At 43.6% G+C, this 13185-nt stretch overlaps 1 protein-coding gene across 1 annotated transcript in view; it reads left to right on the forward strand.

Moving 5' to 3' along the window:
- The window catches only part of HAO1 (hydroxyacid oxidase 1), a 49967-nt gene extending 36995 nt beyond the window's left edge, over nucleotides 1–12972 (forward strand). Inside the window, exons 6-9 of the mRNA XM_030558023.1 lie at nucleotides 1787–1878; nucleotides 6551–6709; nucleotides 6927–6996; nucleotides 12740–12972. Of these exons, the coding sequence (XP_030413883.1) occupies nucleotides 1787–1878; nucleotides 6551–6709; nucleotides 6927–6996; nucleotides 12740–12810 (392 nt within the window). The 3' untranslated portion in view covers nucleotides 12811–12972. The remainder of the gene's footprint in view (nucleotides 1–1786; nucleotides 1879–6550; nucleotides 6710–6926; nucleotides 6997–12739) is intronic.
- The last annotated feature ends 213 nt before the right edge of the window (nucleotides 12973–13185 follow it).

Genomic DNA, 13185 nt, shown 5'->3' on the forward strand with positions numbered 1-13185 from the left:
GGAATTAGCATTCAGTACTTCCCTATTCCGAGTGCTGTTCCGGGTGCTGTAAATCACACTGCTTTCCCGAGAGACCACCACCACCTGCAACAAATCAGTGATGTATATGGGACCCTTCATCTCAGCTCTCTTCACATACTGCTTTGCAGACTGGACAGCCAAAGGTTGGCTTTGAGTTATTAACTGTTGCAGTGGCACTTAGGAACGTCATTCATGGGGCAGAATCCCATTGTGGTAGGTGCTGCACCCCCCACCCCCGGGTTGTTTTTTGTAGAAATCAAGTTTGTATTGCTTTGTGCATATCCCGTACACTGTGTATTATTGCAACACGGTTCTGCCTAATGTCAGAGATTCTCACAGCTCATTTACATGCATAAGGGAAGGGTCATTGTCTCGTGCACTTGGAGTCTGGATACTTGGCTTCAGTTTCTGACTCAGCCCCTGTCTTGGTGTTTGGGTAAGTTGTTTGACTGCTCATGCGGTGAACCCATCTATAAAATGTGAACAGTAATGTTTCAACGTCACAAGGATGCTGCGGGACGTAATTAGCATGTGGAAAGGACTTTGAGATCCCGTTAAAAGGTTTTTTAGTTTGTGTGTGTGCGTGCATGCTTAGATACTATGGTAGTGGGCACCATGGAAGTACTATAAATAGTTCTACATGTTTACCTACTTTAATATGTCAAACTCAGTATGATTTTATCTATAGTACTTATAAAGCCTGCTAGTGCCATAGAGGCTGAGCACTTCACAGTCTTTACTATATTTATGCTCACAACAGCCCTGTGGGGTAGGGAAGTGCTATTATCCCCATTGTACAGATGGGAGGATTGAGGCACAAAGAAGCGTTAGGTAAAATGGTCAGAAGTACTCATGTGACTTAGACACCTAAGTGCCTGTGTCACTTAGGTACTAAGTCCTATTGACTTCTGATGAGACTTAGGCTCCTAAATCCCATTTTCAAAAATGACTTAGGCACTTGGAAGGCTTGGTCATTTAGGGTCATATTTTCAAAAACACCAGAGTGACTTGAGCAAGGTCACTCAGTCTGAGCCAGAGCAAAGACTGGAATTCTAAGTCTTAGACTATGGCCCTAACCATTACACCATCCTCCCTCTGTCTAAGTTCTAGATGAACTCATTTTCCATTTTAACTGATATTCCCAAATCAATAAAATATTCTATTTTCCATAATTGTATAAGCATTCATATGCTGGCATTAATTTAGGGTGAATCTGAAATCAGCTATGACAGGAAATGGGAACAAATGGATGTATTCTACCCATGGCACGTACAGACCCAAGCTCAGCTCTGAGTTACACGCTGCATGTGTAGAAGTGTGAACGGGACTTTTTTTGTTTCTTTTTGAAGCTTCTGTAATCAGTCAAAAGGCAACTGAACATAGTCAAGTGATTACACACTGTAATGATATTAATAATTTCAGACTACAGTAAAACATGCAGCAGCAGGATTGTCTTAAGGATGATGAATTGCAGATCAGTGTGATGAAAGTACATGCCAGCCACCAGAAGAGATACATAACTGCCTACTCAGAACTACTTATCTCCTCCAGTGTTCCGAGTGATACAAATGGGGCTAACTTTAATTCTGGTCAGGCCACAATTTATGGACACAACTGTCTGCAGGCTGGTGCAAGGCTCAGCTATTAGGAGACAGAGCACTGGATAGATTCTCATTAACAGAATATTTTTACAGATACTGTCATTGCTACTTGGACAGCCCTAATTAACTGCAATGTCTGAAGGGCTGACTTTTGTTTCTTGCAGCTGATGATGCTAGAGAAGCTGTGAAGCACGGTGTAAATGGGATCCTGGTGTCAAACCATGGTGCGCGCCAACTGGATGGTGTGCCAGCAACTGTGAGTATTGGTGAAACCACTTAGGAATGGCACTTGAGAATCTGTTTAGTAACTTTAATTGCATCTACAGCTGCTTGCTAACTTGTTCTCTCTCTCCTTCTGCCTCACCGCCCCCCTGCTCCTGCCCTGCCCCTTTTAAGTTGCACATGTGGTTACTGGAGAGGAAACATGTAAACGTGTGCTATATTTTTTTAAGCTCCAATGGGCTGTTTCTTTCAAGGTCCCTTAGAATTTCACAGCATGCATGTAGGCACTCGTAGCCTCTTACTGGTGTGTGTGAGGGCAGCCTGTGGATTTCTTTCTTCTGAGAAATCAAACCAAAAGCCACAGAAGAATTAACATGTGGGCTATTGCCTCTGGGAATCTGGGCAGCCTGCCCTGGCTGCAGGGCTCAGGAAAGCAATCCAAAGGAGTGGTTTCAGGTTAGCTCATTTAAGAACCCAATAAAAGGAGAAAAGTAGTCCTTGATACTTGGCATGCCATAGATAATTCAAACCTTTAACTGCACTAGGAGGCGCAAGTGGGTATGTGTCTTCTGACACGTTGAAACAATGTCTTACCCCATGCTACCTGATGGCAATACAACACAGTGGAATATGGAATAAATAATGTAGCAGGAGGCCGGAGGTCACAGCTAAAGAATTTGTTGAATGGATTAGCCAGGGTGAGAAGCCAACTATAGCTGAATTAACTCCGATATCTCCATTTTACTGTAAGCAGAAAGTCTGCATTTGTTTAGGGGGTTGAGCCTTAGTGAACTCCTTCCCGCTCCCATCTGTCTCTGTTCCCTCTGATGTCCATGAGCCCACAGTCTTGGGTGATCATCCACTTACACTAAGAATGATAGGGCCCAGCAACTTCTGTACCGTTACCTTCTCCTAGCCATACCAGTTAAGGATAGAGGCCTGGAATTCTGAGGATTTTATGCTAATTAGGCAATATTCTAACGCTTCACCCCCCCCCCTCAAAAATGTATGGAATATTATTTCAAAGTTTTCTGAATTTTAAAAATTTAGAAATTCTTAGTATTTGTTTCCATTTTCTCCCCACCCCTCTCTTTTACCACTTAGTGCAATAAGCTGAAAAAATCATGTCCAGACTTGTCCTCCCCGCTTTTCCTTTTGATACGCTAAAACTTTTCAAACCCACTGAAAGGCTACAAGGCAGCAAAGGAGAAATGAAAATTCCAAAGCCTGACACTTTGACTTTTCACTACTTCTCCAACTTTGGAAACCTTGCAGTCATTGAGGCTGGGTCTACCCTACCGCTTACTTCGGTGTAACTTACGTCGCTCAGGGGTGTGAATAAGCCACCCCTTTGAGTGACGTAGTTATGCCTACCTGAGCACTGGTATGGACAGTGCTATGTCAGGCAGAGAGTTTTCTCCCACTGACATAGCTCCACCTCTCGCAGAGGTGTATTTATTATGCCCATGGGAGAGCTCTCTCCTTTCAACATAGAGTGTCTTCGCCAGACATGGTACAACGGTGCAGCTGCGTTCTAGTGTAGACTAGCCCTTCATGTTTCATTTTTCCTTCTGCTGCTCTGTAACTTTGTAACTTTGAAAAGATAGTGAATAGAGTAAAAAAGAAAAGATGTTTACCTGGGGTGAATAACCATACAACTAGTAGTCAGCCATGCTTTTGCATTCAGTGGCAGAGAAGAGTAATTAGGGAAATTGTTGCTTTTGATGAAAAACTGGAAAGCTTGATAAAAATGTTTTCACAGTAGCTCTCCGTTCTGAAGCACAAGCTGTTTTTCACTGAAAAACATTTTGAATGAAAAATTTCCAGGATTTGTGTTAGAACATCCCTTCCTTCCCTTAGAACCCTTTGATCTCTTCCTTCCTTCCACTCTGGGGGGCCTGCCAATTCCCACCATTAACCCTCCTCCCCAGATCCTGTTGGTGTTACACAAATGACCTTTTTCTAGTTTTTCAGAAGAAACCTTATCTTAGCTTTCTATTCTAGCTATGATCACAGGTATTTTCTAAATGTTACACAAAGCAAGGAGTCAGCCTCTGATTGGCCCTAGCTTGGCCATGTGTCTCAGGCAGACCAAGGACTACTGATGATGGCAGGGTGGGAGGAGGAGGATTGGGAGAAAGCAGCTGTGCAGTGATACTCACCCTGGGAAAATGTAAATATGTCAGCTGGAAACTTGGCTCAGTTTTTAATTGTAACGTAGGGGTCAAAATTCTACTCTCAGGTCTTTCAGTGATTTTTTGGTAGCCTCGTTTTTCAGGTAGCCAGTTTAAGACACCAAAAAAGGGCCTGATTTTCAGAGGGTAAATGCTCAGCCCTTTCTGAAAATGAGGCCTCTTTTTAGGTGGCTGAATCTGAACACCCACAAAATGAGGCACATCTGAAAATCTATTTGCTCACTTCTGAAAATGGGACTCCTAAGTCATTTGGGCATTTCTGAAAATTTTACACTGTATGTGAGAGCTATTCTGAAATGACAGCAAAGAGTTCTGTGGCAGCTTATAGACTAACAGACGTTTTGGAGCATGAGCTTTCGTGGGTGAATACCCACTTCGTCAGATGCATGTGGGTATGCATCTGATGAAGTGGGTATTCACCCACGAAAGCTCATGCTCCAAAACGTCTGTTAGTCTATAAGGTGCCACAGGACTCTTTGCTGCTTTTACAGATCCAGACTAACACAGCTACCCCTCTGATACTTGATTCTGAAATGAACCATTCATGAAGGAATTAACAAATTATTTTGAATAATAAGGAAATTCAAGAATGTTAACATCTACTCACATTTTGCCAACTGAAATAGAGAAAAAATTGAACTGAAAAATGTATTTGTTACAAATTATTTGCTTGTAATAAGTTAGCTTGGAGGAGAAGAAACCATTAAGTTATGTATTTTGAATATTCTGGTCTGTTCACTGGATTTTATATTGCAACAGTGGGGTATATTTATAATACATTTTTCATAGTATCTATTTGTACCAGATCATAAAGTGTTTCTATTTCTGCATCATAATCACATGTTTTAATTTGATAGGTTTTTGAAATCTGAGTTGAACCCAAACTGGTTAATATTTCCTAATGCCTAATTACACGTTGAGGAAATTGATGCAAACCATAATTAAAACATCTTACTTTAGTAATGACAGCCCTTGTATAGTGGTGAAGTTTGCTTGGATGTAGAAAGAGGGTGATATTTTGATCCTTTAAAAGGAAAATTAATTACATCCCTGTCTGAAAAGGGATGATTTTGGAGCCCAGTTTCCCTTCCTAGAGCACAATGTTGTCAGCCTCTTTAGCACTTTGCTTCTCATCTAATGTGTCTCCTGCTTTGCTGAGATAGTACAAAGTTAGGCATGACAGGAAGGGTGGTCCTGCAGTTACGGTAGGAGTCTGGGACTCGAGGCATCTTGTGTGACCGTGGGCAAAATACTTAGTCTGGCTCTGCCTCAGTTCCCTGTTTGTAAAATAGGAATAATCCCCCTTTCTTTTCTCCATCCTTTCCCATGGCTAGTTCTATAGTAAGTCGAGTTGGCTGGAAAGTGAATTATTCTTTCTCTCTCTGCCACCCCCGCAAAAAAAAATTAGACAAAACCATATTTTTTTAAATTGTATTATTTCAGGTTTTAGTTGAAATACTGAAAATGTTTTGTTTGTCAGTGAATGCCGACATTTTCCTTACAAAAATGGAAAATCAATCACAAAAATGTGTTCATTAAAAAAGCCATTTTCACTGGTAAAAATGCTTTGATGGAAAATTTTCTACCAACTTGAACGGTAAATTCTTCAGAGCAAGGGCTGTCTCTTGCTATGTGTATGTACAGAGCCTGGCAGAATGGGATCCCAATCGCTGATGGGCCATAACCAGGGGCGACTCTAGACATTTCGCTACCCTAAGCACAGTGTCATGCCGCGGGCGGCGCTCTGCCGCTCGCCGGTCTCGCGGCTCCGGTGGACCTCCCGCAGGCGCGAAGCCGTGGGACCAGCGGACCCTCCACAGGCATGCCGCCGAAGGCACCCTGCCTGCCACCTTCTTGGCGACTGGCAGAGCGCCCCCCGCGGCATGTGCTTGGTGTGCTGGGGCCCGGAGCCGTCCCTGGCCATAACACACACAAATGCTGTCATGCACAGGAAACACGCGTATGTAGCCATTGTGATTGTGCATGTAAAACAGGATCTTTATGCATATCTACTAGCACAATTAGAGACAAGGTGGGGGAGATAATATCTTTTCTTGGACCATCTTCTGATGGTGAGAAAGACAAGCTTTTGAATGTGCACAGAGCTCTTCTTCAGGTCTGGTGTATCAGGTTCATCGTGACTGGTCACTGGACTTGGTCCATCTCATACTGCACTAGGCTAAGAGAAAAATGAGTTTAATTTGGTTCTAGGTTTCATGAAAGGTGTATACAGCTCTAACCAGGACCTTGCGTTTATGTGTCACGAGAAAGACAGCATCTCCGACAAAGTGTCCCCTAGCACTACACTGGATCAGTACTAACCTCTGCTTACTAGTATGATTAGTCACTTCCATATTTGTACACACAACTGCATTATTTGTGCACATACATTAGGTACACAATTCAGGCTTATCTTCATTAAAGACTGGTTCCTACATGTGGCAGTTCGCTTAAAAATTCAGTAGTGTCATAAGTGACTGAATTGCTACTGTCTTGTTCTTGCTTTCCTAGATTGACGTCTTGCTGGAAATTGTTGAGGCTGTGGAAGGGAAGGTGGAGGTGTTCCTGGATGGTGGAGTGAGAAAAGGCACGGATGTTCTCAAGGCATTAGCTCTTGGTGCCACAGCGGTGTTCATTGGAAGACCTATCATCTGGGGGTTGGCTTATCAGGTAATTCATCAAAGGCTGCAGTCCAAATTTTGACTATTAGACTAGCCTTTTAGACATGCACTAACATTCAAAAAGTATTACCAGGGACAGTTACGGGTGCAAACTCAAGCCCGTGAAATTTATGAAGGGCCAGAATTAAGATTGTCCATGAAACCTTAATTCAGCCCCCTGGTGCGTATATACGTTGTAGTACAATATATTGTCTTCAATCTATTAGGGTGAAGAAGGGGCAAAAGAAGTTCTCCAGATGCTGAAGGAAGAATTCCAGCTAGCAATGGCACTTTCTGGTGAGACACCAGCTTCCTTTCCATAGTCACAATCTTTCCCTGTATACTGTAATTGAAAGTATTATTTGCAGCTCAGATAGACCAATCTGTGCTAGATTTAATCTAGCAAGTGAGGCTAAAATATCTGTGAAGATGTGGCAGCACAGTCTTCAGTGCAGGCTGTACAAGCCCACTTGGGTACCCAGTCAGGGAGGTAACCTGTGCTGGGGATCTGGTGGCACCATGTCTTCACGGCTGTTTTTAGCGGCACTAGCTAGATCAAAGCTAGCATGGATATGCTGCGCTCACCCTGCTGACTGCAGCATAGGCCCAGCTGCTGTCTCACATTTGTATAACACCTTTCATCTCAAAGGATCCCCAGCTGTGGACGAAATCTGTCCCTTTGTTTCCATGTGAGAGAGAGTGGAGGGAAATGACACTCAGACACTCTTGTTCTCAGTGCTGTAACATGGCAGGTATGCCATATCTGGCCCAGTTTGGGCATCATGGGCCCCAGGAAGTGGACACCACCTACTGGTTTGGGGGCATGGTCACACCCGTGGCTATTCTCTGCATGTGCAGCAGTTAAAGGTGCATAGTGCCTCTTTTTAAAGCCCCTCTGGCTGCCCTAAGTCATCCTGGTCTCAGCAAGCAGAATTGCTCTGGGACAATCAGCACTCTTTCTGCTTCCTTCCCCACCCATGTGCATGGCTGTGCTGAGATTGCCCTTATGGAAAAGTCTTATAAGATTGAAAAAAACTCCAAGGTTATAAAAACTGAACAGGGTTCTACAGAAATGGCTCTTTAATTGAGAATGCTCTTTCTAAATGTTCCTCAAGCCATCCTCCATAGGAAAGAAAAGATAGGAAGTATGGCAAGAGATCACTCTGGCTTAACCTGGAAATCTTCAATGATCCAAAACTCAAAAGAAGAGTCCTACAAAAAGTGGAAACTAGGTCAAATTACGAAGGATGAATATAAACAAACAACACAAGCATACAAGACAAAATTATAAAGGCCAACGCACAAACCAAGATTAAATTAGCTAGAAACATAAGGGGTAACAAGAAAACTTTCTACAAATACATTAGAATCAAGAGGAAGACCAAGGATAGGGTAGACCCATTATTCAACGACAGGGGAAGACAATAACATAAAATTTGGAAATGGCAGAAATGGTAAGTGACTTTTTTGTTTTAGTTTTCACTGAAAAGGTTAGTAGTGATTGGACGTCTAACGCAGTGAATACCAGTGAAAATGAGGGTATGGCTACACTTGCAGCTGTACAGCGCTGCTGCGGGAGAGCTGCCGCGGCAGCGCTTTGAAGTGTGAGTGTGGTCATGGCGCCAGCGCTGGGAGAGAGCTCTCCCAGTGCTGCACGTACTCCACCTCCCCGTGGGGGTTAGCTTACAATGCTGGGAGCCGCGCTCCCAGCGCTGGGGCACTGTTTACACTGGTGCTTTACAGCGCTGTAACTTGCTGCGCTCAGGGGGGTGTTTTTTTCACACCCCTGAGCGAGAAAGTTGCAGCGCTGTAAAGTGCCAGTGTAGCCTAGGCCTGAGGTAGGATCTGAAGCTGAAATAGGGAAAGAACAACTTAATTAGATGTCTTCAGGTCGGCAGGGCCTGAGGAAATACATCCTAGAATACTTAAGGAGCTGACTGAGGAGATATCTGAGCCATTCACAATTATTTTTGAAAACTTGTGGAAGACGGGAGAGATTCCAGAGGACTGGGAGAGGGCTAATATAGTGCCCATCTCTATAAAGGGGAATAAACCCAGGGAATTACAGAGTAGTCAGCTTAACTTTGGCATCCGGAAAGATAATGGAGCAAATAATCAAGCAATGAATTTGCAAACACCTAGAAGATAATAAGGTGATAAGTAACAATCAGCATGGATTTGTCAAGAACAAATCCCATCAAACCAACCTAATAGCTTTCTTTGACAGGATAACAAACCTTGTGGATAGGGAGGACGCTGTAATTGTGATATACCTTGATTTTAGTAAGGCTTTTTTGACGTTCTCAAAACCTAGGTGGAACTACTAAAAAGTGGATGCATAACTGGTTGGAAAACTGTTCCCAGAGAGTAATCATCACTGGTTCACAGTCAAGCTAGAAGGGCATATCGAGCGGGGTCCCACAGGTATCAATCCTAGGACCAGTTCTGTTCGATATCTTCATAATTGATTGAGATAATGGCATAGAGTACACATTTATAAAGTTTGCAGACGATACCAAGCTGGGAAGGGTTGCAAGTGCTTTTGAGGATAGGCTTAACATTCAAAATGATCTGGACAAACTAGAGAAATGATCTGAAGTAAACAGGGAGAAATTCATTGAGGACAAATGTGAAGTATGCCACTTAGAAGGACCAATCAATTGGACACATACAAAATGGGAAATGACTGCCTAGGAAGGAGCACTGTGGAAAGGGATCTGGGGGTCATGGTGGATCACAAGCTACATATGAGTGAACAGTGTAACACTGTTGCAAAAAAAAAGCCAACATCATTCTGGGATGTATTAGCAGGAGTGTTGTAAGCAAGAAAGGAGAGTAATTCTTCCATGCTACTCCATGTTGATTAGACTTCAGCTGGAGTATTATGTCCAGTTCTGGGCACCACATTTCAGCAAAGATGAGGACAAATTGGAGAATGTCCAGAGATGAGCAACAAAAATGATTAAAGGTCTAGAAAACATGACCTAGGAGGGAAAATTGAAAAAATCGGGTTTGTTTAGTCTGGAAAGTGAAGACTGAGCGGGGACATGATAACAATTTTCAAGTATATAAAGGCTGGTACAAGGAGGAGGGAGAAAAATTGTTCTTGTTAACCTTTGAGGCTAGCCCGAGAAACAATGAGCTTAAATTGCAGCAAGGGCGGTTTAAGGTGGACATTAGGAAAAACTTCCCAACTGTCAGGGTGGTTAAGCACTGGAATAAATTGCCTACGGCGGTTGTGGAATCTCTATCATTGGAGGTTTTAAGAGGAGGTTAGACAAACACCTGTCAGGAATGGGCTAGTTATTATGTAGTCCTGCCTTGAGTGCAGAGGACTGGACCTATTGAGGTCTCTTCCAGTCCTACACTTCTATGATTCTATAACACAGATACGTTTTCTAATAATTGCTATAAAATGGTTAAAAAACCATAGAAAATGTTTAATTTCTCTAAGACATTTTTATAAGGGGAATGGGGACGATTTTGTCCTATAGTTTACTTACCCCCCCTCCACCCAGCTCCTTCTAGGATGGAAGATACAATGTTTAACACTACACAACAGTTGGGGGCAGGATGGGAAGCAGCATCCCATATCCTAGTGGAACAGCAAGGGGAAACTGAAGTAGCATGAATATTGAAAGTGGAAATGGGAATTTGGGCAGAATATTGGGGTTCATGCCTCTGTATTTGCAAAAAGCACCAAGTGATCTCTAATGCTTCTAGTGTTAGTGAGGAGTAGAGCCATCTGACAGCCGCTGGCTTCAGTTTGCAGGAGCCATCAGCAAAGGTGGGTCTCTTTTTTTCTCTTTCCAGCAATGGGTTTGAGCTGCAACATTTGGATCCTGATCTACATTTTGAAATCCCAGAGGGGATTAGTGTGGGGGACCAGCTTGACCCAGTATCGAGATATGGGACCCTGATGAAACTCAGAGCTGGTTCCCAGTTCTGTGGTGTTTAGATCCAGGGCCTTGGTTTGGGCTGATGCATTTTCATCCCCAGTTTCAGGTTCAAAGGGGAACGTGGCAGAAAATGCTACGTCTCCCATATTTTCTGCTTGAAGCCATATGCAGGGTCCCCCTTCTTCAGAACATGCTCTCCTCCCAGCAGGCCCCAGCTCTGTTTCTTTGTAGATGCTGTCTTTGGGGGCTCCTTCTGGCCTGGAGGCTCCTCCAACTCTAGCATGGTCAGAAGGAAGAAGGTTGGACCCTTTCCCCACTCCACATCTTCAGGGATGGCCGACAGCTTTGTTCTCCCATCTTCCTCCTTCAAGTGGACTGTGAAAGCAAGCTCACTACCTGCAGTACACTAGAAACACCAGTAAGGGATCAGTTCCCTTCAACTCCACCCCAGCTCTTCAGCAATGAGCCCTGGAAGGGTACTTTGGGTCCTACTGCTCTCAGAGCCTGATGCCAAGTCCAGTGAAGTCAATAGAAAGATTTCTGTTGACTGCAGTAGCCATTGGATCTAGCTAGCCATTTCATAGGGACAGTTCCTATTTTGGGGTCTTTTTCTTATAAAGGCTCCTATTACCCCCTACCCCCATCCCAATTTTTCACATTTGCTGTCTGGTCACCCTGTTTCGATCAGGTCCATAATGGCTGGTCACTGGACTTGACACATCCCATACTGCACTGGGCTAATAGAAAAATCTGGTTCTAGGTTTCATTATGAGAGGTGCATACAGCCTTAACCTTGCTTTTATGTTTCATGAGGAAGACGCCACCTCCAGTGAATCATGCCCTAGCACTGCACTGGATCAATACTAACATACTGAAACACCAGCACCGCTGCAGGTTTCTTTGTCGCATAGAGAAGCCTTCAGCTAAACTTGTTGGCTTGTAACTATCACAGCAGAATATAGTTTAATAAAAACCTTCCCCGTCATCAGCTTTTGTAGGTAATAAAAATGGTCCAGTATCTAGCTCTTTTCAGCTGTTGGTGTCAAAGTGCTTTACAAAGGAGACTAGTATCATTATCCCCATTTTTATGAACGAGGAAACTGAGGCACAGGGCAGGATGTGCTTACTCAAGGTCACCCAGCAGGCCAGTGGCAGAGCCTAGAATTGAACTCCCATCTCCTGAGTCTCAGACCACTGTCCTATCCACTAAGCTATAAAAGTTAATGAGCTTGCACGGAGCTGTAAACTTAACACAGTTCTGTGTATTACAATTGTATCTCTACACCCCAACAAAGACCCGTTGTACTCGGTGCTGCACATTCATATAGCAAAACAGTCTCCATCTTGAATAGTCCCGTCTGTTAGTATTTATTATGTTTATTACAATGATGCTTAGGGACCAGAGAGAACAGGACCCATGTGCTGGGCACTGCACAAATCTAGAATAAGAGTCCGTGCCCTGAAGAATTTGCAATTTACATAGACAATGCCAGGAAAAGGAGTATAATTATCCCTGTTTTACCGATGGAGTACTGAGGCACAGAGAGAGTAAGTGGGACTACACAGTAATTTTTTCAGTGTTGGTAATTACCAATTAGCACACAACACCAGGGGTGTGGCACACTATTCACCACTAGGCATCTGCAAATCGAGATTGGATGTTTTTTTAAAAGGTAACTTGAGCTCAATGACAAATGATATGGCTCAATGCAGGAATCATAGGTGACATTCTCTAGCCTGTGTTATGTAAAGTGGTCAGATTACATCATCATAAGGGTCCCTTCTGGAATTAAACTCTGAAAGTGCCATGCCCAAGGTCACACAGGACATTTGTAGAAGAGCCTATGACTTGAGTGCTGTACCTATGCCTTAATCACAAGACTATCCTGGGGGAGGGATAGCTCAGTGGTTTGCACATTGGCCTGCTAAACATAGGGTTGTGAGTTCAATCTTGAGGGGGCCATTTGGGGATTGGCCCTGTTTTGAGCAGAGGGTTAGACTAGATGATGTCCTGAGGTCCCTTCCAACCCTAATAATCTATGATAACAGTCAAGGGTCATCTTTTGCTGGAAGACCAGATCCTGAATAATGCTGATTATTCTTCTAAGTATATTCACATATATATGTAATTTCTCTCCCAGGATGCCGGAGCGTGAAAGGGATTGATGCATCATTGGTCCGAAGAACTTCCCCTGCCGTGTCCAAGATTTAGCACAAAAAAGGTGTGGCTCTGGACAAAGCCACCCTATAAACTGTGGCCAGGTTGTTCTGTTTGGGCCTCATCATGAAACCCTTACTTAGGAGAGTAGCCCTATTGGTTTATAGGGGGCTACTTCTGAAAGAAGTACATGGGCCTGTCATAACCTAGTCCCAGATTTGGACCTTAGCATCCAAAATATGGGGGTTAGCATGAAAACCTCCAAGCTTAGTTACCAGCTTGGACCTGGTACTGCTGCCACCACCCAAAAAATTAGAGTGTTTTGGGGCACTCTGGTCCCCCTGAAACCCTTCCCTGGGGACCCCAAGACCCAGACCCTTGAGTCTCACAACCAAGGGAAATAAATCTTTTCCCTTCTTCCCTCCAGGT

This window comes from Gopherus evgoodei, chromosome 3 (genome assembly GCF_007399415.2).
Source record: "Gopherus evgoodei ecotype Sinaloan lineage chromosome 3, rGopEvg1_v1.p, whole genome shotgun sequence".
NCBI lineage: Eukaryota > Metazoa > Chordata > Testudines > Testudinidae > Gopherus > Gopherus evgoodei.